The 21,687-nt window shown below is 42.9% G+C and overlaps 1 protein-coding gene across 2 annotated transcripts in view; it reads left to right on the top strand.

Moving 5' to 3' along the window:
* The window catches only part of itpr2 (inositol 1,4,5-trisphosphate receptor, type 2), an 82,065-nt gene that overhangs the window by 40,069 nt on the left and 20,309 nt on the right, over window positions 1-21,687 (top strand). For both annotated transcript variants that reach the window (XM_049573547.1, XM_049573548.1), the window contains exons 38-52: window positions 8,932-9,052; window positions 9,358-9,545; window positions 9,668-9,848; window positions 10,644-10,897; window positions 11,491-11,691; window positions 11,791-11,901; window positions 12,366-12,461; window positions 12,575-12,694; window positions 14,713-14,847; window positions 14,998-15,190; window positions 15,396-15,521; window positions 17,654-17,829; window positions 17,919-18,083; window positions 19,719-19,902; window positions 21,398-21,484. In XM_049573547.1, coding sequence (XP_049429504.1) covers window positions 8,932-9,052; window positions 9,358-9,545; window positions 9,668-9,848; window positions 10,644-10,897; window positions 11,491-11,691; window positions 11,791-11,901; window positions 12,366-12,461; window positions 12,575-12,694; window positions 14,713-14,847; window positions 14,998-15,190; window positions 15,396-15,521; window positions 17,654-17,829; window positions 17,919-18,083; window positions 19,719-19,902; window positions 21,398-21,484 — 2,338 coding nt within the window. The remainder of the gene's footprint in view (window positions 1-8,931; window positions 9,053-9,357; window positions 9,546-9,667; window positions 9,849-10,643; window positions 10,898-11,490; window positions 11,692-11,790; window positions 11,902-12,365; window positions 12,462-12,574; window positions 12,695-14,712; window positions 14,848-14,997; window positions 15,191-15,395; window positions 15,522-17,653; window positions 17,830-17,918; window positions 18,084-19,718; window positions 19,903-21,397; window positions 21,485-21,687) is intronic.

Below are 21,687 nucleotides of genomic sequence, written 5' to 3'. Positions count from 1 at the left end.
GACCAGGAGCATGGTGCCTGCGAAACTCTTTTACCTCGAAACCATGGAGGAAAGAGACATCTTGTTAAAACACACTCTGAAACCCCCAATGGCCTTGACTTCAGGGCCTCGTGAATTTGAGGTACACTATGAATGAGATTAGTTGTCATTGTGAACAGTGTTTCGACACAGTTCACAGTGTGTTATTTGAATCTGATTGCATGTGAGTGAGCTCACTTGTGCTCAGGGAGGCACATGATGGCGACAGGATGAATAATATGAATTGCAACTTGTGTTCGGACCGATTGCTTCTAGCTCTCAATTTTGCTAATGCACATAGCCGGTGGACAAGATAATAGAAACACCTAAGAATAACATACAATAATGACTGTCATTCAGTGTCTACTTGTTCCTCTTTGCCAACACAGTTTCCTGCATCTGGCACACGCTGTATGTCATTAGTTTGAGACTTTTCCCCTCAACACATTACATAATTTGGCGTTGTTTGTAACTGATGCGCCAGCAATTTAGGTAGCAATTATCTGGCTTTTGTGTCCCTCTGTAAGTTCTCTTATGTTGCCGTGGTAACGCATTGATGAAGATAGTGATCGCGCCTCCATTACTGCTGTCAGCCTGTAAACCTCTATTTATTTAACTGCGATTGACTGATATGTTGTTGCATCAGTCACAAACACTGGAAGATGATGTCATGTGGCAAAAGGAAGAAGTCTCAAATCATGACTCAAAAATAACTGTTATAACTGAGATGATTCAACACCTGAAATGAACGTCTCCGTGAGGCTGTACTTAGGCACAGTAGTGCTTTGAGCCAAATGCTAATGTCAGCATGCTGACATGCTTAGAATGACAATATTAATAATATTTCAGTCAGGAGAGACAGAAGAATGAGGGAAGATAATATTTAATACAGAATATGGGTGTACAGATTAACATATGATTTGTGCTGATTAAGATTTAACAAAAGTTTTTGGCACTTGGACACCAAAGGGAGATATTTGGGATTGAGGGACATCTGAGCAGCAGCTGGACAAATCCCCCCATGGAGTCCAGACACTGGTGGTGGTGGCTGTTGACTGAGGCTGATGTCTGATGAAGCGTATGAGGCTGATGAATCCGTAAAGACCGGGTGGTGATGGGAAGGTGGAAGGCACGCACGACGACAGCAAGAAAAAACTATGACAGAGAAAGAACCATATTTAAAATGAGGAGCAGTGAAATGATAGGCTGACGGAGAAGGTGTGTCGCTGCTACTGGTTGATTGTGAATCAGCTGATGACTTAATTGACCTAGCCAGACAGTGACACCTAGAGATAGTGAGTGAGCATATGTGCAAGGACTGAATGGCAGGGTGAGAAAGAAACTTACAGCCTGAGCGTGGAAAGTATTGTCCTCTAGAGTCAATGTTCACTAGAGCTTCATTAGCCCTGTGTGCATTGGCATCTCTGTGATTTTGGGTTGTATTTAAGTTTTTTGTTTTCTCTGTGTTTGGTTTGTGCCTCTTTCCGGGTTGAGAATAACAGTGTCCCGCTGTGTCTCTCTGCAGTTGCTGGCAGCTTTTTACTAGTCCTGTAATGTTATCCCCACCACTCGCAGTTGCCATCTTTGTCAGCTCAGCTGCCTGTTCCACCGGTAGAGACTGACCTCTGGTGGCACAGGATACACACTATATCACCTCATTACAGCATCTCCGTATCAGTTTGATAGAAAGTGGATCAATTTGGTGGTAGTTTGTTAATCAGCACTAAGCACAGTACAGCTGAGGCTGATGAGAATGTCATTAGTTTTGCAGGTATTTGGTCATAAACCAAAATATTCAGCAAATAAAATGTTGGTGCCAGATGAAACTTAATGGATCACCAACATTATGACAATTCATCCTTTAGGGGATGTCGTGAATGTCCGCACCAGATTTCATGGCAATCCATCAAGCAGTTTTATTTACTCAAAACCATAAATGGAACCGTCGTGGTGGCGTAATTACAGCACATCGTCTGGGAGCCATGAACGTTAATACAAACTTTTGCGCCAGTAATGAGATATTACTCAGGATAAGTGCAAACTTTTACCTGCAGGTGGTGCTTGGCAAAAAGTCAGGTGATCGTCGACGTCAGATGGCTTCATACTCTTGGGAACTTTAATGTCTATACCAAATTTTATGGCAATCCATTTACCAGTTGTTGAGATAGTTCAGTCTGAAACAAAGTGGTAGGCTGACAGACAGACAGACAGACAAGGTAATGTTACCATCCATAAAGCAATGCTTCATTGGTGCTATTACTGTAAGGTGTTTCCCGTATTTTGTCCACCTTGTAGACATGCTCAAGTGGCAGATGAAAGGAATAAGCCTCACTTGTACCTTACCAGCTAACCCTTTCCTCAACATCACAGTCTTCCCAACAAACACAATCAGCCCTTAACAATGTTAGTGAATCACATGTAACACTTCCCCAGTGAACCCGCCAGCTAACAGTCAAATGAATGCTTGTTTATGCTGCTGGTCTTGTATTTCCCTGAACCAGTCTCACCAATTGCTCTCACATGTGGGCTTAATTTGTTTTGCCTGATGTGCTTGTTTGTTTGGTGAAAACATTTTATGTGCTGTGGAATTGCAGCTTGAAAACATCTTAAATGGCGGCACGTGATACGTTTCTCTGCGTGTGAGTGTCTCTGACGGAATTTTATCAGATGAATACACCATAGTAGACCCCTTTTGGCCCTGTGCACATAGCTGCGGAGCTACCTGTTGTGACCTTGGGTCAGGAAACATTTAATATCCGACAGAAAGGGAAGGAATTGGAATGAGGAAGAGCAGAGATGTAATAGACATAGTTCAGTTTGCATAACTCTAATTTAATGGTCCAGTGTGTAGGATTTAAGGGGATATATTGGCAGACATTGAATACAGTATACAAGTAATTTTTCTTTAGTGTATATCCATCCATCTTCATCCGCTTATCTGGGACCGAGCAGGCCAAGCAAAGCACCCCAGACGTCCCTCTCCCCAGCGACGGTTCCCAGCTCCTCCTGGGGGACCCCAAGGCGTTCCCAGATCAGATGAGATATATAATCCCTCCAGCATGTTCTGTGTCCCTACCAGTGGGACTTGCCCTGAACACCTCCAGGAGGCATCCTGATCAGATGCGCGTACCACCTCAACTGACCCCTTTTGACGCAAAGGAGCAGCAGCTCTACTCTGAGCTCCCTCCGGGTGTCTGAGCTCCTTACACTATCTCTAAGGCTGAGCCCAGCCACCCCACAGATGAAACTCATTTCGGCCGCTTGTATCTGCAATCTCATTCTTTCGGTCACTACCTAGATCTCATCACCTTATGTGAGGGTTGGGACGTAGATGGACCACTAAATCAAAAGTGTGTAATCACCTGAAAATAAGAGTCTTGGTGTTTTCTTTAATTTATATTGAGCCGTTTATATCCACATAGCAAGCAGGTCCTCGTCCACAAAGGCAGCCATGTTGCACTGCCATGTTTCTACAGTAGCCCAGCATGAACAAACCAAACACTAGCTCTAGATAGTTTGCGCATTTGCTCGTTGGCCACTGTAGTAAGCAGCCCTTCCACGACAGGCCGAACAGCATCGGAAAAACACTGATTTATAAAGTGAGACTGCTTTACTCAGTGTTTGTACAGGTCTCAATCACCTGGTCTGTTTGTGGTGGAGAGAAAGAGACCTCTGCAGATAATTAGGCTTCTGGAAAAAACCTCCTGAACAGTAAACACTGAAGGAATCCTAACCAGGAGTTCACACTTGCTACATGGGAGAAGTTTCAGCTGGTTGCAATCTGCAGTCTTTACCACTAAATGCAACTAAATCCCACACACTGTTCCTTAAATGAGCACCATCACCAAACATAGCTTAGGTCAGCACAGCATTTAAGTGCACTGAAGAGCATATAATGCAACTTGCATCCAGGGCAGTAGCCAGGATTTTAGAAATCACGAGTCAAAGCCTCCACCGCGTGATGTATTTACTGAAAAATGTGTTTTGATAGAGCAGTTCCTTCAAGAAAATTCTTACAACAATAAATGTCTCAGAAATGTTTGCCTCCCTTTCCCAACAACTGGTACAAGATTACACACTTATTTCCAGGAAACTCAGGGATTCCCAAGAAAATGATGGACCCAGTAAAATAAAGCATTTTATTTCATTTTATTTCCAAATGCAGACGTCTAAATGCTGTTTCAAAGTCCTCTTTATGCTGCCTGGAGAAGAGCTGCAATAATTAATCAATTACATGCCAACCATTAAATTAGTCAATTATTTTTTATACAATTTTTTTTGTATTATTTTTCTGCCATTTTTTTTTTAAATTCTTGATTTTTATAATTTTTTTTAACAAAAATTAAAAAACAGACAAAATTAAAAGTAACAGACATGGACATCAAAGGTAAAGGTGAAATGCTTAACATCTTGTAAATCATAAAATGAGAAGCAGTTTACATTGTAGTCTCACGGATAATGGGCCCTTTATATCCTTGATCATACTTTAAGATCTCGAAGGTCCTTATGATCCTTGACTATGATTCCTGAAAATCCAGGGTATCTTTAAGGAGGGAGAAATCCTCCACTCATTCATGAGCTCTAGTCTATCTTTATGTCTTAGTAATGTGGGGGATAAGACAAAATTCACTAAACAAAATAAACATGTAAATAAAAGATCACTTCAAAGATTTCAGATTTTTCCATAACATATATCTCCTTAACCACTCTATCCATGCAGAGGTTGTATTTTCATTTTATAGAACAAACTAATTGATAAATTGAGAGAAAAAAAACCTGACAGATAATTCAACAATTTAAATAATCTGGAATGATTTTCTGGTGAAAACATGTAGAATGCTTTTAAGTAAAAAAGGTGGGTTCGAAAATCACTGCAATCTGCCTGAAAGATGTGGATGTTTTTTATCAGAAAAGTCTCTTGCAGCACTGTCGAAAAAACCCAAATTCTCAGAAAAATACAGATGACATGACCTCATTGTCCTCAATAGGAGCTGCAGCCCTGCCTGTGTCTTCCCACATCTCTGTCTTCACTCCTTCCCTTCATGTTCACAAAGCGTCTGCGCTAACACAGCAGGATAATGGGACTGTATGTGTCTTGATTTCCTGATTTTTGTCCTTTCAATGAAATAACTCCCTTGACGATAAAGCCTTGCAAAACCACATTGATATGGATATGTATTATATTACGGATGGCTCCCACTTTAAGCTTTTCATTTTCCCTCCAGTTCCAAGCTGTGGAGGAGCTCACTGACTCCTCAGAGACATCTCAAGTCTTTGTTGGATAACATGCAACGCATGCCTTTGTACCGTACGTGATCAGATTGAGTTTCAGTTTGACTTTTAGTATCATGTGCTAACAACAATAGAAGGTAGAGTTTCAGTTTGAAACTCTGTGCTGAACAAAGTGGGCTGACTGCAGTTTCTGCTGGGACCTAAATGTTGCTTCCTGATGGTAGAGTTGTTGGATGTTGCTTGGCCTTCACATGGCCTTTGGGGAAACTTGTACTGTGTCACTGTGTACTTGATCAGCGCTCCCCACTGTTTACAAAAGACAGAGCCCTCTCAGGTTTCTGCTGTGGGGGAAAGTAACACAGAAAAGAAAACTATTGCCCCCCCCCTGACTGTTTGGGTAACATTCTCCTCCTCTGTGTCCTGAGTCTCTGCTATAATCAACCTTGTCTGACCTGAGCTGCTCAAGTCTCCCCCGCCCGTTCCTGGCACTGCCTGTCTTGGTTCACAGCTGGTGCTGCCCTCCACTGCCTGTGAGAGTTTTCAGACCACCTAAAGAAGCATAGGGCAGGCTTTGTCTTTGTCTTTTTCTCCGTGCATCTCTCCGGAGTCGGAGAGATCTGCAGACAGCAGAGCTGCGAGGGGGCTGGGGGAGGGAGGGGGGTGCGAGGATGCCGGAGGTGGGGATCGGCAGCTCATCCCCAGCTTGGACACCAGAGCCGCAGTGTGGCGTGCCGGTGCACATTTTAAAACACCACGACTGTCTGCTCCTCGCTGGGTTTTGTTTGTTCCTCTCCTCCTCTCCCTCAACCCCACTCCCCCCCTCCCTCCTCCTCCTCCTCTTACTTCTGTCAGTTCTTCTACCTCTATTTCTATCTCTCTTTTTTTCTCGTGGCTCTTACATCACCTGACTGGAGTTTTTTCTCGTCAATGCAGCAGCAAGCAGATGAGTCAGGCTGGGCTGACTCTCCTCTACCGCCATCCTTCCTCCCCTCTCCTCTCCTCTCCTTCCTCTCTGCAGACCTAGCCAGCAGACTGCATCACCCAGAAGGGAGGCGAACAAGAGCAAAAACCTGTCACCCCCACCCTCTTTTCAACTCCCCCCCCCACAGAGCGTTTCTTTCACTGGTGTTAGAGAGTCACGTCCTCCGTCAGAAAAGGGGAAACGTTAAGTCAAACATGATTCAATCTGCAATCAGTCAAAGACCGTGCATCGGGATGCGCTTCCTTACAAAGCACAGTGCTGAGTTTGTAGTTGCACTGAGATTGTGTCTGTGCATTAGTGTGTGGAAATGAGAGAGGCTAGCTCAATGGATCCTCACCTTCAGTTCAAGCGGTGTGTGTGTGTGTGTGTGTGTGTGTGTGTGTGTGTGTGTGTGTTTGTGAGACAGCTCAGCCAGACAGTGCAGGCAGACAAGTGTCTCTGCTGACTGCAGATGAGATGGAGTGTTTACTGACACAGGGAGCATCAGCCGCACGTGCTCCTCCACATCTTCACTCTTCAGTGCACTTAGTTTGAGGCTCTTCAGCTGGACTGTAGCCGGGCAGCCTTTACGGCGAGGCGTGGAGGTGCCTCTTTTGGCTCATCGTGCAGTTTAGAGAGCTGTTGAAAAGATATACCATCAATTGGGACCAGTGTTTCTCTTTGATAAATTAGTTTCAATGTTAAGCAGAGACTTTTTTTCCTGTGCCACATTGCAGTTTTGCGCTGTTTGCAATGCACCAGCAACTACTGTAAACAACGGTTACAAAGACAGCTACACAAATGAGTCATATTAAGCTGAATAGCAATTAGCAGTATGTGTCAGCTTTAATAGAGGTGTGACAATCATAATAAGGGAACTTGCAAAAGGACAAAGAGGCCAGAAAATCACTGTCTGAAAAATTACGTAATGTAACAAAGGGAAAGGTTTAAAACTCATGACTGTGTATGCTGAACACGGGAAAACTGCATTAACTGCAACACCAATTGTCTGACTAATAATTATCTGATTAATCAATAAATCGTTCAACGAAAAAAAATTCAGAAAACATTTGATGACATCTACATCTACAGATTTCTGAAGATATTTAATTCACAATAAATAAAAAGAAAAGCAGGAGCCAGAAGATGTTTTGCTTTTTTACTTGATAAAAGACGAATCGATAAAATGATTAATCACTTGGATCAGCAACTCAGCACCACCACAGCATGAGCCTAATCAAAACCGCAAACCTCTAATATTTTCAGGTGTTTCTCTTGTTTTGTCCACCACCTGTACCTCAGCGGAAGGCTGATTGTCCTACGAACACGTTTCCATAGAAACCACAGGTGGCTCCCCTCCATTCATTCATCCTTTTGCTCTACCGTTAGATTGATCTGTTTACCAACTATTCATCCATCTTTCCTCTCTGTTGATCAGTAATGACGGAGGTGAGGTGACATCAAAACAAGGCCAGTTTGAGTTGTTGTCATAGAAACTGATGCTGACCACCCGCAGTGTCCATACATCCTTTATATGTCATCCATCCATCCATCCATCCTTCCTTCGCTTCCTCCTGTAGCACAATAAAAATAGGTGGTGACGAGCACAATGCAAGTCACCCACCTGTCAGTCACTTTCGCACTTCGATTACACAACTGCCGTTGGGAGATTATCTCCACGAATCCTTTAATCTCATTTCTGTTTATCTGCGTCAAATGTCACAAGAGATGCACAGAGATGGGAGAGATTGAAAAAAATGTACAGCTCTTAAATAAATGTGTAGCTAGAAGAACACAGGTGCTGGTTTTGCGAGCGTATACATAAAGCATCATCTCTTTTAATCACTTTTCACTACAGTGCTTCTGTATCTGTATTTTTCAATTCATTTTCACTTTGTCAGAGTTTTTGTTATTTCCAACTCTGTTCTTTGTCCACTCACTGAATGCAGTTGCCACACTCACAGACATCCATGTGAAGTTTAAATTGATATTAAAATTTCCACCTATTGGGGCGTCGGTGGCTTGGTGGTAGAGCAGGCGCCCCATGTACAAGGCTGTTGCCGCAGCGGCCCGGGTTCGAATCCAGCCTGTGGCCCTTTGCTGCATGTCACTCCCTCTCTCTCTCCCCCTTTCACACTTGCCTGTCCTATCAATTAAAGGCTTAAAAATGCCCAAAAAATATCTTAAAAAAAAATAAAAATTTCCACCTATGGTCTCAAGCTTAAGACAGAAGAAAGAAAATTCCCTAGTTGTAACAACCTTATCTTTTTTCTGTCTCGGCTGCCATCTTAGAGTCTTTTATAAATGCTCTGTTAGTGTCTACTTATTGGACAACAATATTATTGTCACGCTTTTCAATGAGAGGCTCCAATTTCTTTGTTGATAAGAGCATTGTCATCCTGGAAGCCATCGCTCCCATCAAGAAAGAAATGCATCATGAGATGACGGCGATCATTCCAATTAGGTGTAAGATGAAATCTGCTCAGTCCTCTCGTCTGGATGATTGGACGGATTTCATGCCAGTGGATACACCCCACCACACATGTTCTCTTGGATGGGACATTTGCTAACATGTCCCTCATTTCGATGTTATTTTAGTAGTTAAGGCTCACAAATGCAACTTTTTCAAAAATGTGACTAAAATGTGAATTTCCTAGTTTGAGGCTGATACTCTCGCAGACTGTGATATGGATTTAACATCATGATTTCTGTCTCCACAGGGAAACGAGTTAAGAAAGATCCTCCTCACACGCTACTTTGGAAATCAAAAGCTTCTCTCCAAGTCAGAGCTTGGGAGTGGAAACAGCTCATCTGGCGGCTTTGTCAAGCCGTCATCCGGAGGTACTGAGAACCCCAAATAAACCCAATAGACACTGCAATAACTGCTTGCTGCAGAGGAAACAACAGCAGCTAACATGACAGCTTCTTAGGAGGAGTGCTGCTTGACAATCGCTCGAAGACTTTTGGTTAAAGCGATTCCTAAAGCACCACATAGAAAAAATACATGTATGTGTGTGTATACACATATATACGTGTGCATAAATGTGTACATATAAGTGTATATATATATATATATATATATATATATACATGTACATGTATATATGTTATGTATGTTAAATGTTAATGCTCCGCAATGTCTGCAGGGGGTTCTCCTATGCTGGACTCTGACAAGCCAGGCAGCAGTGTGGTGGAGATCCAGTGTCTCCTGGACAACGTTGGGACATCAGAGCTGGTGATTGATCTCATTGTCAACACCAAGAACGACCGGGTATTCGAGGAAAGCATCCTGCTGGGCATTGCCCTTCTCCAGGGCGGAAACACGCAGATACAGGTGTGGGCATCACAGACACTTAAATCATTATGTCCGTCCACGCTGATCAGCTATAACCTTGAGCGCGCACTCACAGATTCAGATTCAGATTTATGTTGATTACTTCTCTGCCCCCCACCCAGAACTCCTTCTATAGCCAACTCTACAAGCAGAAGAAGTCAGAGAGGTTCTTCAAGGTATTCTACGACCGCATGCGTTTGGCCCAGCAAGAGATCCGCGCCACCGTGTCCGTCAACATGTTCGAGGTCAGCTGCAGAAAAAGGGACGACGACAGTGACCTCAGTAGCATCAGGTTGAAGAAAGGTACAGTCGAGTAGTGATGCATTTTAACCTTTGAGTTACAACTAACAAGCTACTGCTCATTGGCTTTGCTCTTGAGTGCAGCCAAAAAGACACTTGTCACCTCTGATGTCTGGAACATGCAGCAAACCGCTGTGTCAAAACAAAGCTGAAAGTAAGGTTTATATAAAGTGAACCACCTGGATGATGATGTCAGCTGTACCTAGAGATGAGTATTTAAAAGTGACATACTGAATCAGTGGGGTCATGTCTCAAGACACAGCTCAACATTTCCATAGAAACAGGTCTAGACTGAGTGAAAAGCCAAGAAACACTCTCAAATATAAACTTGATAACCTCAACGCTTTTACAATATGCATGCTCCTAAAGTTGAGCTCGACCTTGAGGTTAAACAATAGCGGAGGATAAAACCTGAATGATCTTTGTTGCTCTGCTGACCTCTCTGCAGACTGTTGTTCCCAGGTCCTGCAGTCACATGTCAGATGCCATGTGACGGCCCACATCACAAGCCTATCAAAAGGCCATTGTATCAAGATCTGGTACTTTCATGCTACAGAACCCCACTCAATATTTGCCCACATGTCAGAGGGGGGGTTGTCTGCATTTCTTTTGTAATATATCTTTGTGTCAAAGCGAGAGCTGCCATTGATCTGTATCTGAAATGCTAACCTTTTGCATGCTGCTTGTTTTCCTCCATCGTTTACAAAGATCTTCTGCAAAATGACCCTGTGCTGTCCAATCATTTAACAGCTCGTCCTGTTTTTTAATATCTCTTTTTTCCTGCATGCTGTGCTCTAGGGAAAGACTCAGGGCTTCTCATGAGGGACGATATGCGAGGGCAGCTGAAGGAGGCCTCCTCAGTGACCTCAAAGGCCTTTTGCGCCTTCAGAAAGGAGCTGGATCCCGACCTTGAAGGCCTCGGCCAGAACAGCGAGATAGTCGGGGCCGAAGAGGTTATTGAAGAAACTCAGATGAGCCCAGCCATCACAATCATGAAACCAATCCTACGTTACCTACAGCTCCTCTGTGAGAACCACAACACAGACCTGCAGGTACTGGTCTCTTTTTGGATTGACAGAAAGAACATTGAAGTCCATCTACTCTCGAAGGTCCAGGGTGTGGGATTTAGGGTGATATAGTGGCAGAAATGGAATATGATACAATACGAATTTTTTTGTGTGTGTGTGTGTGTAAGAATCTGTGTATCTACATAGGGACTGAGTCCACGGAGATTGCCATGTTGCACTGCCATGTTTCTACAGTAGCCTAGAACAGACAAACCAAACACTGGCTCTAGATAGGGCCATTCCTGTTTTCTTGTTGTCCACTGTAGTTAGCAGCCCCTCCACAATGAGCAGTATTGGAAAAACAGAGATTTCATAACGTGAAAGTAATTTACTCAGTGTTTTTACTGAATTAAATCACTGAGTCCATTTGTATTGGAGGTAAAGAGACCTCTGCAGATAATTCGACTTTCACTAAAAACTTCCTGAACTATGAACACTGAAGGAATTATACCCAGCAGAAGTCACAGCAGGTCACAATCTGCAGTCCTCACTGCTCGATGCCACTGAATCCCCCCAAATCTTACACACTGCTCCTTTAAATTGACTGCCGATTGACTGTTTTCTTTCTCTGAATCCAGAACTTTCTGCGCAACCAGACAAACAAGACAAACTACAATCTGGTGTGTGAGACTCTTCAGTTCTTGGACTGTATTTGTGGAAGCACCACTGGAGGCCTCGGGCTGCTTGGCCTTTATATCAATGAGAGTAATGTAGACCTGGTTCGCCAGACGCTGGAAACCATCACAGAGTACTGCCAGGGACCCTGCCATGAAAACCAGGTAGGTGGAGGATAAGTTAATTTAGTTAGGTATGACGAGGTTTAGTCTTCTTCTGAGGATTTTGTTTGTTCTAACATACATTCGTTCTTATTTTTCCAGAGCTGTATAGCCAAGCATGAGTCAAATGGCATTGACATTATTATAGCACTGATTGTCAACTCCATCAACCCCCTGGGGAAGCATCGGCTGGACCTCGTGCTGGTGCTTAAGGTGAGCAGCAGGTGCATCCGAGAGTCCTGAGAGGCTGCTCGCAATGACGCACGGCCACTGAAAGCCATTGCTATGGCAATACTTATGGTTTGCTTTATAGTAGTAATTACCTATGGTGCTGTAGTGCTAGAAACTAGAAACAAGACAATTGGAGGGAGCCTGACTCATTCCCCGGTGTTTAACAAAGCAATACAGTGAAAACTGCACATTTTAATGAATAAATGGAGCCATGTTTTTGTTTAGAAAAAGTGTTGCAGCTCAAAATCGCTGATGTTTGCTACCTGTTATATCTAGCTGTTGGACTGCTTCAGTCTTACAACTCAACAATAAAAATCTAACATTTCAGATGGTTTGATTCTGCTAAAAAATAGCATCCACCAAGAAATTACTTCCTGCATTACTCAGCTCTGTAGTTTGTAGTTGATCAACATGTAAAAGCTCATTGGTGGAGCCTTGTGTTGTAGAACAATGCCTCCAAACTCCTTTTGGCTATCATGGAGAGCCGCCATGACAGCGAGAACGCAGAGAAGATTCTCTACAAGATGAGACCCACTGAACTGGTGAGTCTTTGTCAGCATGAATACACACATGCATAGCTCAGTCCCATGTACAACCTACTTCTTAGTAAATAGACTTTAAGTTGCGGTAACCTTTCTTAATTCTTGCGCATCAGGTGGACGTCATGAAGGAAGCCTACGCCCAGGGTCTGGAGAGTGAGGAGGAGGAGGACAACGCTGGAGACCAGATCAAGCCCAGAGACGTCGGACACAATATTTACATTCTGGCCCACCAGGTAATGAAAATGCCTAAGCTTGTTTTTGTCTGAGATGGAGACATTACTGCATTTCCTCTCTTTTCCTCTCCATCTGTCTGACCTTCTGTTGACCTCAGGGCCATGCACACAGCTAATGTGTGTGTGTGTGTGTGTGTGTGCGCGTGCGTGCGCGCGTCCACATGCATGCTCCTTTCTGAGTGTGTCCTCTGCACTAAATGATGAGAGACCGCTCTATGACAGAGTCGCTATGGCAGTTTTCTAAAATTAGCTTTCAGGATGTGACACTGGTTGTGCAGACAGGTAGGCTGTAGGCTCACTGAGGCGGGCGCTAGTCTCTGTATTACTAAACAAATGTGCTTTGCCTTGTTTAGAGTGTATTTGTATTGTGTGTGTGTGTGTGTGTATGTGTGTCTCTCTCTCTAACGTCTATGTCATTTAGAGAGGGCAGACAGAGTCTAGCGGGTTTTCACTTCTGCCTCTTTAGAGCTGAAGTGTCAAACAGGGTATTTTTGTCCGACCAGCAGACTAGTTTCATCATGACAAGGAAGGCTTTTTTTTTTTTTTTTTGACTGTTCGACTGTTAGTTTTCTTTTTTTTTGTTGACCTCAGACAGTGAAAACACACAGACACTCATGCACACATATCTGCTGATTGCACAGAGACTCAGATATAAGCTTATCAAGTATCTTTTAGAAGATATTATCTGGCATTTGCTCCTAAGGGCAGCTGCCATTCACCATAATTGGTGTGTAAGATAAGAAATGAATAATGAGTAAATAAACAAGAGTGAATGATAAACAGTAGTTCATAGAAATAAGGACAGTGAACAACTGTAGATATTTTTTTACAGGCAGTCACAGGATTTACAGAAGGTTAATTACAAAGACTCCCATTTGTTTCCCTGTTTGGCAGTTCTACCTATTCTATATATTAAAAGGTGTTGGTATGCCAGTGTGGAGCTCACACTTTTTTTTCTGCTGCTCCCGAGTGGTCACAAAAACAGTTATTGCAGGTTAAAGCATCCAAGATTACCTAACAGAAGTATATACATAGAACAGAGTGGAAGGGCATTATGGATAAGTTACATAAGTGTCTTCATGTAAAGTCTTGTCTTTGGAGTGTAATGTACTTGTTCTACTTTGACCAGATATCCGTAAATGTATTCTACTTGTCCATTATTTGTCTTTTTTCCTCTTCTGTCTTCTATTTTCATGTCAAGTTGCATCATCTTGTTTTTACTCTCATTAAGTGGTCTAATATGTCCATATTTAAAGCATTGTGTCACAAGATGTAATTAGGCTTGGGAATCATAGACCGTTATTGTTATTATTGGCACAAAGCTTTTCAGTGTAAGTTAACAAGTGCAAATTCGCGATAGCCGTGACTAGAGGTTTGGTCTTGAGGCACATGATTTGGATTTGAGTCAGACTTGCGTCACAAACTTGATGACTTCAGACTCAACTTGACAAAATAAAAGAAGACTTGCACTTTAACACCAATGACTCAATTACTCGGGACTGCTTATCTTGACTTAGCACTCTCCTGTCTTGATTTCAGACTTAACTTTGTGACTTTCAGAACAAAAATTTGGTCCCACCTTCGACTTTGACCACATATGTGCATGCATCCATGTGTTTATGCATGCACACACACAACCTCACAACCACTTGTCACTAGTTGACACCTCCTTATGACAACTGCTTCATGAGTTTTTTTTACCAGCATGAACAGTTAACCACCTGTCCTTTGGCTCAAGACCAATCTTTTCACTTCTTGTGGAAGTCTGTGAATCCATTTGGCAGTTATGTGAATTTTTATTATATGCCCCCCCCCGTTTTGCCAATTGGCATGAACTCAAACACAATCATCACAAACACACTTGACCTCTATGCGAAATCACAGCTTCTTAGTGTAAAAACTGTGGCCACCAAATGGCTGGAAAGTTTCTGAGGACTGACTGATCAAAGCGGGACCTATAGAGCTGCCAGTCGCTACTAAAAATTAAATAAATAAGTCATTTTGTTTTTGGATGCTAGCTGGCCCGACACAATAAGATGCTGCAGCAGAGCCTGAGGCCAGGGTCGGCGTTTGGGCCGGGGTCATGTGTGGATTCTGACACTGAGAAGGACGATGCCCTCCATTACTACGCCAATCACACAGCTCAGATAGAGGTAACCCTCATCATCATCACTTCATCCATGTATCCTCTGAATCTTTGAAACTTTATTTACCAAGCACATCACAGATTTCTTATCTCGTCATTAAAAAAAATGTAAATCTATAAACCCGTAATGACAATTTACTTAATATCTGTTCACCAGATTGTGCGTCACGACCGCACCATGGAGCAGATAGTATTTCCAGTCCCTAACATCTGCGAGTACCTCACGGAGGAGTCCAAAGTGCGTGTGTTCACCACCACGGAGAGAGACGACCAGGGCAGCAAGGTTAACGACTTCTTCCAGCAGTTTGACAACCTCTACAACGAGATGAGGTGGCAGAAGAAGATCCGCAGTAAGTCTTTACATTCTGAATCCAGCACTTGCAAAATAATGATGGTGGCAGCCAGGGCAGGCTGCAGGATGGTAAATCATGATTATCATCCAGAGTGTCTGGTTATTGTTATTTCCAGAATAAATTGAAGGGCCCGCAGCAACTTTGTGTGTCTGTGTGGTGAGTTTGTGTCCCTGTACTTATGCTTCCTGTTCTGTTTGTGCAGAAAATAAGGCTCTGTTTTGGTTCTCGCGCCACATCTCTCTTTGGGGGAGCATCTCCTTCTACCTGGCATGTTTGCTCAACATCGCTGTGGCTGTATTCTACCCCTTTGGTGATGACGGAGACGAGGGTGAGGATTTTTGATTTATTAATTTATTTTTAAAGAGTTTAAAAAGTCTCATACATCATGATACTCAGGCCAGTACATAGGCCTTTTCAAAGAAGACATTTTGACATGTCACAGCAGGAAAAATACAGGTGTAAATAATGTAAAAAAATTTTTGCCTGTATTCTGAAAAAGACAATACTCCTACTTAGCTGTTTACATGGCTAATGAAAATTAATATTCCACTAATATTCCCATTTATATACAGCCATTTATACTCTGATTATGATATGATACGATATGATACGATGCGATGCGATGTGATACGATACTGTACAGTGTGATGCGATACAATACGATGCGATGTGATGTGGTGCGATACGGTACGATACTTTTTACCCACAGTGAAATTTGTCCTGGACTCAGGAGCTACACAAGTATTGCTGACTTACAATATTGGTCCAGAAGATATGATACGATACAATGTGATGCGATGCAATGTGATGTGGTGCGGTGCGATACAGTACTGTACGATACTATATGATACAATACGATGTGATGCGATATGAAACGATGCAGTATGATACGATATTCTTTGTCCCCACAGGGAAATTTATCTTGGACCCAGGAGTTGCACAATTATTGCTGCCCTACAATAAAGAAATAAAAAGCATACACCACAAAAAAAACAACAACATAAAAACACATACAACACATAACAGTATTCAGCCACGTATGGCATTTATGGCACATAACACCAGCACACAGCAGAGCACCATAAGCAAAACGCATCATTTATCACATGGAAAAGTGGAACGGCTGGAACAGCTTGTGACATTTTGCTTCTTTGCATCATAATAGGATTTTTTTCCTAAGTTTTCCACTGGTGGCAGACTTGTTCAGCCATGCAAACACAGCCTCCATCTTTCATTTTTTCAACTGCCTCCTTGAAATATTTGCGTATATCCCAAACCCTGTTTATGTACAAGTCTTTCATAATGTTTTAAAGTTGGTGTGTTCCTCCGTTTGACCAGAAGTGTGGGCTTTTCTTTTGGGGCGTGCATCTCCACCTCAAGGCCTTGCAAACTTATGGCGAGTTTGTGTACAACAGGCAGAGCTGACCAGAAACAGGCCAGAGGCTGTGTGTAGCAAACTGCGATAAAAACCCCAGCTGGGACACCTATTCTGAATACACTGTATACATTTCCAAAGAATGCTCCTAAAACCCGATTAATATTGGCATATCCCAGGTGTCTTAATCAGAAAATGTCTAATTCGGAAAATCCAAATGGAATATACTGTTTACGTGACCTGTATCCAATTCAAACTATCCTCATCTTCAGAATAACAGGAGAATGTTAGTGTGCATGTAAACAACACTTTATTTAACAGAGACATTGATAATGTTATCAGTGCTTCTCCAACTATGACCAGTCAAAGTATCCGCTGTGAAAAGACCTCTTGTTTTAGGGACTTGATTGCACTTTGTGTTTGCATTTGAAAACAGCTCTCCTGTGTCACCTGAGGTTGTGTTTATTTAAAGGCCCACACACCCGTAGTTCACCCTCACAGGTGTTTCCAGTTACTCGCCTGATTAGACTTCTATTCAGGACAATGTCTGCTTGTACAGAATGTGCTTTGCTGAACTCTCCCTCACTGTCAACAACTTAGACTTTAATTGTTTTTATTATGGGTGTTGAGGTTGGTGACCTCATGTGATTCCCTGTGTAGCTCCGCCCAGCTTCACCTAATCGGACAGGTTAACTGAAGACACCTTTGTTGGAGAGTTTTAAAGGAACATAGTATTTTTTCATTTATCAGATTGTTTAAGCCTCGCTAAAACATGAACACACATGGTTCTTTTGCCCCACACATAAGTGTTTTCCTGAAAGCCTCTTAAATCAATAAATCATCAGTTTCCTAAAGAATCTCCAGCTTCAGTTTGGCGGTTTACAGTGCGAGCTGAAGAAGCTGTTCTGAGTGATGAAGCTGAGGGTCCCCACGGACCACTGTTTGACATTTTAAAGTGTTGCCTCTGATTGTGTTGTGCTAAGTTAAGCTCTTAGCTCAGGTGAATAATTCATAAGAGAAATGCCGCAACGTTTCAGAGCACTGCTGTGTGGTACCTTTGATTTATGCTTGATTCTTCTGTCCAGGCACCTTGTCCCCGTTCTGGAATATCTCCCTGTGGGTGGCGTTGGGGGTGTCCACCACATTACTTCCTGTCTTACCCAAGCCGTGGGGCATCCTGTTCTTCCTGGTCTCCCTCATTCTACGTGCCATCTACACTATGGGCCTCGGCCCTGCTCTGTTATTGCTGGGTACTGTCAATGTAAGTAATGGAGGTGTTGTCGGGGGACATGTCCTTTCTCCACTGTTGACTCTTATTTCATTGCTGAGCTTTATTTTCTTCTCTTTCAGCTGTTCAACAAGTTAGTCTTTCTCGTAAGTTTTGTGGGCAACCAGGGGACGTTCACTCGAGGCTACAAAGCAGTGGTTATGGACATGCTCTTCATCTACCATTTGAGCTATGCCATCATCTGCGTCCTGGGCCTCTTTGTGCACGAGTTCTTCTACAGCTTCTTGGTAAGAAATCTCTCACACATTTCAGCTCCATTACTCTGTGACTGGGGGGTTGTCTTGAGAACTCGAGCACTCGATTTGGATGTCAGTATTCATTTAACATATACAGTCATCACTTTTTCAATTTTTGGACAGGATGTAGTGATGTAACTGCTACTTATGAATATGTGCCCAGATCTATCTTACTATACAATGACGAAAACTCTGTCTGTGTGTGTGTCTGTGTCTCTGTTCCACGTTTTTCTCCTCACTGACTTGGTCAATCCATGTGAAATTTGGCACAGTGGTAGAGGGTCATGGGATGATGCGAATGAAGCAATATTACATCAATTGACCAAAGGGGGGGCGCTATAGCAACCGATTGAAATTGCAAACTTTGAATGGGCATATCTCATAACCGCCCCCCGTCGTAGAGACATGAAACTTTGCACAGAGATGCCTCTCCTCATGAGGAACAAATTTGCCCCAAGAACGCATAACTTCCGGTTATATAGATTTTCCACCATTTTGAATTTCTTGAAAGACACTTAAAATCGATCTCTTCTTAGGAAGTTTGACTGATCTGCATGAAACTCGGTGAACATAATCTAGGGACCAATATCTAAAGTTCCCTCTTGGCAAAAGTTGGAAAACTTTCTAAAACTGAGCTTCTATAAGGCAATGAATATTGCGGAGGGCGTGGCTCATCACATAAAGGTGTATAACATCTCAAGGGTTTCACAGATCACCATGCAACTTTGTAGGCATATGAGCACACATAATCTTAGGGGACCCCTCCGTTATTGACCCCATCAAACAAAATGGGGGCGCTAGAGAGCTAATTTCTTATCTAGGCCTAACCGCCATATTGATTTTTACTAAACTTGGTAGATATGTAGAACAGGACGCCTCAAGGTGACTGGAGAAATTTAACTCTAATTGGCAACTGGGTGGTGCTATAACAACAGAAGAATGCTTAAAAATGGCTTAAATGTGACCAATCGCTGTGGCTCCCCCTGTGGCCGAATGTTGTTGTTTTCTTCTAATTTTTGGTATGACTAAGTCATGGTATGGTATGCTGTACATAGTCACAGAAACTGTCAGTCAGTCATTCTGTCTGTCCCACGTTTTTCTACTCACTGACGTAGTCAATCTATGTGAAACTGCACATAGGCATTGCGGATTGGCATAGGTAGAAGGTGACAAAGCTACCAATGGGTATGGACTAGTATAGCAAAAACAATAGATCTGCACAGCCTACGATAGCGTTCAACATTTTTAGTCAGGCATCACTTGATCTATTGTTACATGCAGAAAGGGGACTAGATATAAGAGTGATGTTTGGAAGTACTTGCATATCAAAGCTAATCCCTATAGTCTGTGCAACGTAGAAAAGAAGGTAACCCTAACCCCTAATCACATTTTTGCTTGGGTGTTCATTTCCGACTCTGTTGTTACATTCTTTTGTTTGTTATTTGGAGTACTCTGTAATAATTCAATACAAGCACTCAGATATGGAAATTACTTAAAATGCACATTGCTAATTGTGACTGATTGTTCAGCGTAGCACTTCAGAGGTAAACCTTTCCATTGTGTGAGAGCAGTTGTTCTGAATAAATTATTTGCTGATGACTTGCTGATGTTGATCTCCCCCCGCAGTTGTTCGACCTGGTGATCCGAGAGGAGACACTGCTCAATGTGATTAAGAGCGTGACGAGGAATGGCCGCTCTATTATTCTGACAGCTGTTCTGGCCATCTTCCTCGTCTACTTCTTCTCCATCATTGGCTTCCTCTTCCTCAAGGACGACTTCCGCATGGAGGTGGACCGCCTTCCTGCACCAGGTAAGAACTTCTTAACCTGTCATTGTTTTACTGTGCCATGTACAGTGACTGGAACAGTTTCAAAGTAAAGTAGATTTTACCTGGTGTAGCTTGACTCTGAATTGGCAGAATAAAAGTATCATTCACAAGGTGTCCTAGTGCTTTAAGATGACGCCCAAGTAACTGCGATGTCCCGTGTTTTAGTCTGGGTAGGAACCTTTGTTGCACGTCAGCTCCCGTCTTTCCCCCTTTGTTTCCTGTCAGGTCTATACTGCATTAAATGTCCCTGAAATACATTGAAATGTCCATTTGTCACTCTGTTTTCTGTATGATGTGGCCTCTCTGCTTCTGAATTTAATCTTGGTTAACCTCAAGCATGTCCTAAACTTGCACTGTTTTACAATGCCCTCATAAATGTCTAGGTGTCGTTCTTTGTCTACTCTAATGAGATTATACATCCTAGAAGTTAATGAGTTTCAAACCTCAAGCAAAATGAAAGATATGTGGCAGACGTGGCATTTGGTGGCTCTACATACAGGCCACTTTAACATTGTTGACAAAAACTTCTGTATTATCAGGACAATAATCAGAGGATTCTTTGGCTTAGCATGAATCCATTGCATTGAATCTTTTCCCCTTTTGGATTTATATGTCTCAATAAAAATTGTAGAATCAGTGTTTGCACACCTCGCCAGAAAAAAATTGTAGGATATGTACCGTATACTGTATATACATACCCAGGCACATGTTTTGAAAACACTGAGGAGAGTGTGGGTGTGTTAATGAGCTCCGGCACAGTGCTCCGACGGTCAGGAAGACAACCTGCTAGCACATGTGCACCTGTTGCATAACCTGGTGGCCGCGCCATCCTGTGTTTTGCTGAATAGAGTGCAGCAGACACAGCAGAGCAGTGGTGGGTTATGTAACCAGCTGGGCTCACGCCTGTCTATCTGTTAGCTGTGGGGTGAGCTGAGGCACAACCAGAGCTCCATCAAAGCTGTGGAGCACCCTGTCCACACTGCTGTTGCCTCTGGGCTGTGACCCCTGCGCCCCGCCTCTGCCCCCCCGTCCCCTCCACTCTTCTTCTTCTTCTTCTTCCTCCTCTGCCTCTTGTCCCCCAGCCTTGCCCTCTGTCCTCCAGCCTGTCAGGGAAGAAGGCCCTTTCGGTGACACTCTGGCCCAGGTGTACAGTTCTCCTTCTGCCTGTCTGCCTGAGCCGATCACACTCAAGCACAGCTCCTCTGCTGCTCAGGGCTTTGCCGATGTGCAAATGATTTGTTCAGGTTTTTTCAGCAACACTTCACCGCCCACCCAGCAGCTGCTGCCTCAGTTTACATAACGTCTGACTATATCTTTCTTGCTGATTTTACCGGTGCCGACAAGAATTAGCGGGAAGGAGTTTTAATGCTGGAGCACAATTTAATCATCTTCTTTCATTTGTAAATTATCGGTGCTGTTATCATTAATCAACCTCACATAATTTCCCCTTTTTCTCTTTTTTTCTTTCTTTAAAAAGGAAAAAGGGATTTACTGAGTAACAATGGAGCCGCTGAGTCATGTATGAAAGATAGCTGCCCTGTTTCAACACCTAAACCTGTGCCTGGTAAGTTTTGATCAAATCAGATTAAATTAAATTACATTTTTAATTTATTTTATTTTATTTCCCGCCCATTATGAACTGTCGAGTGGACACGTTTTAAGTTTGTGGTTTGACCGAGGTGTGGGTGTGTACTTTACCTTTCCGGCAGTAGTCAGTTCCTGAAAGGTTACTCATACACAGACGCACACACTGAGACATGCACACAC

Source organism: Epinephelus fuscoguttatus, linkage group LG4 (genome assembly GCF_011397635.1).
Source record: "Epinephelus fuscoguttatus linkage group LG4, E.fuscoguttatus.final_Chr_v1".
Taxonomy (NCBI): domain Eukaryota; kingdom Metazoa; phylum Chordata; class Actinopteri; order Perciformes; family Serranidae; genus Epinephelus; species Epinephelus fuscoguttatus.
Note: the sequence above shows the minus strand (reverse complement) of the source record. Positions and strands in the feature narration are given on the sequence as shown.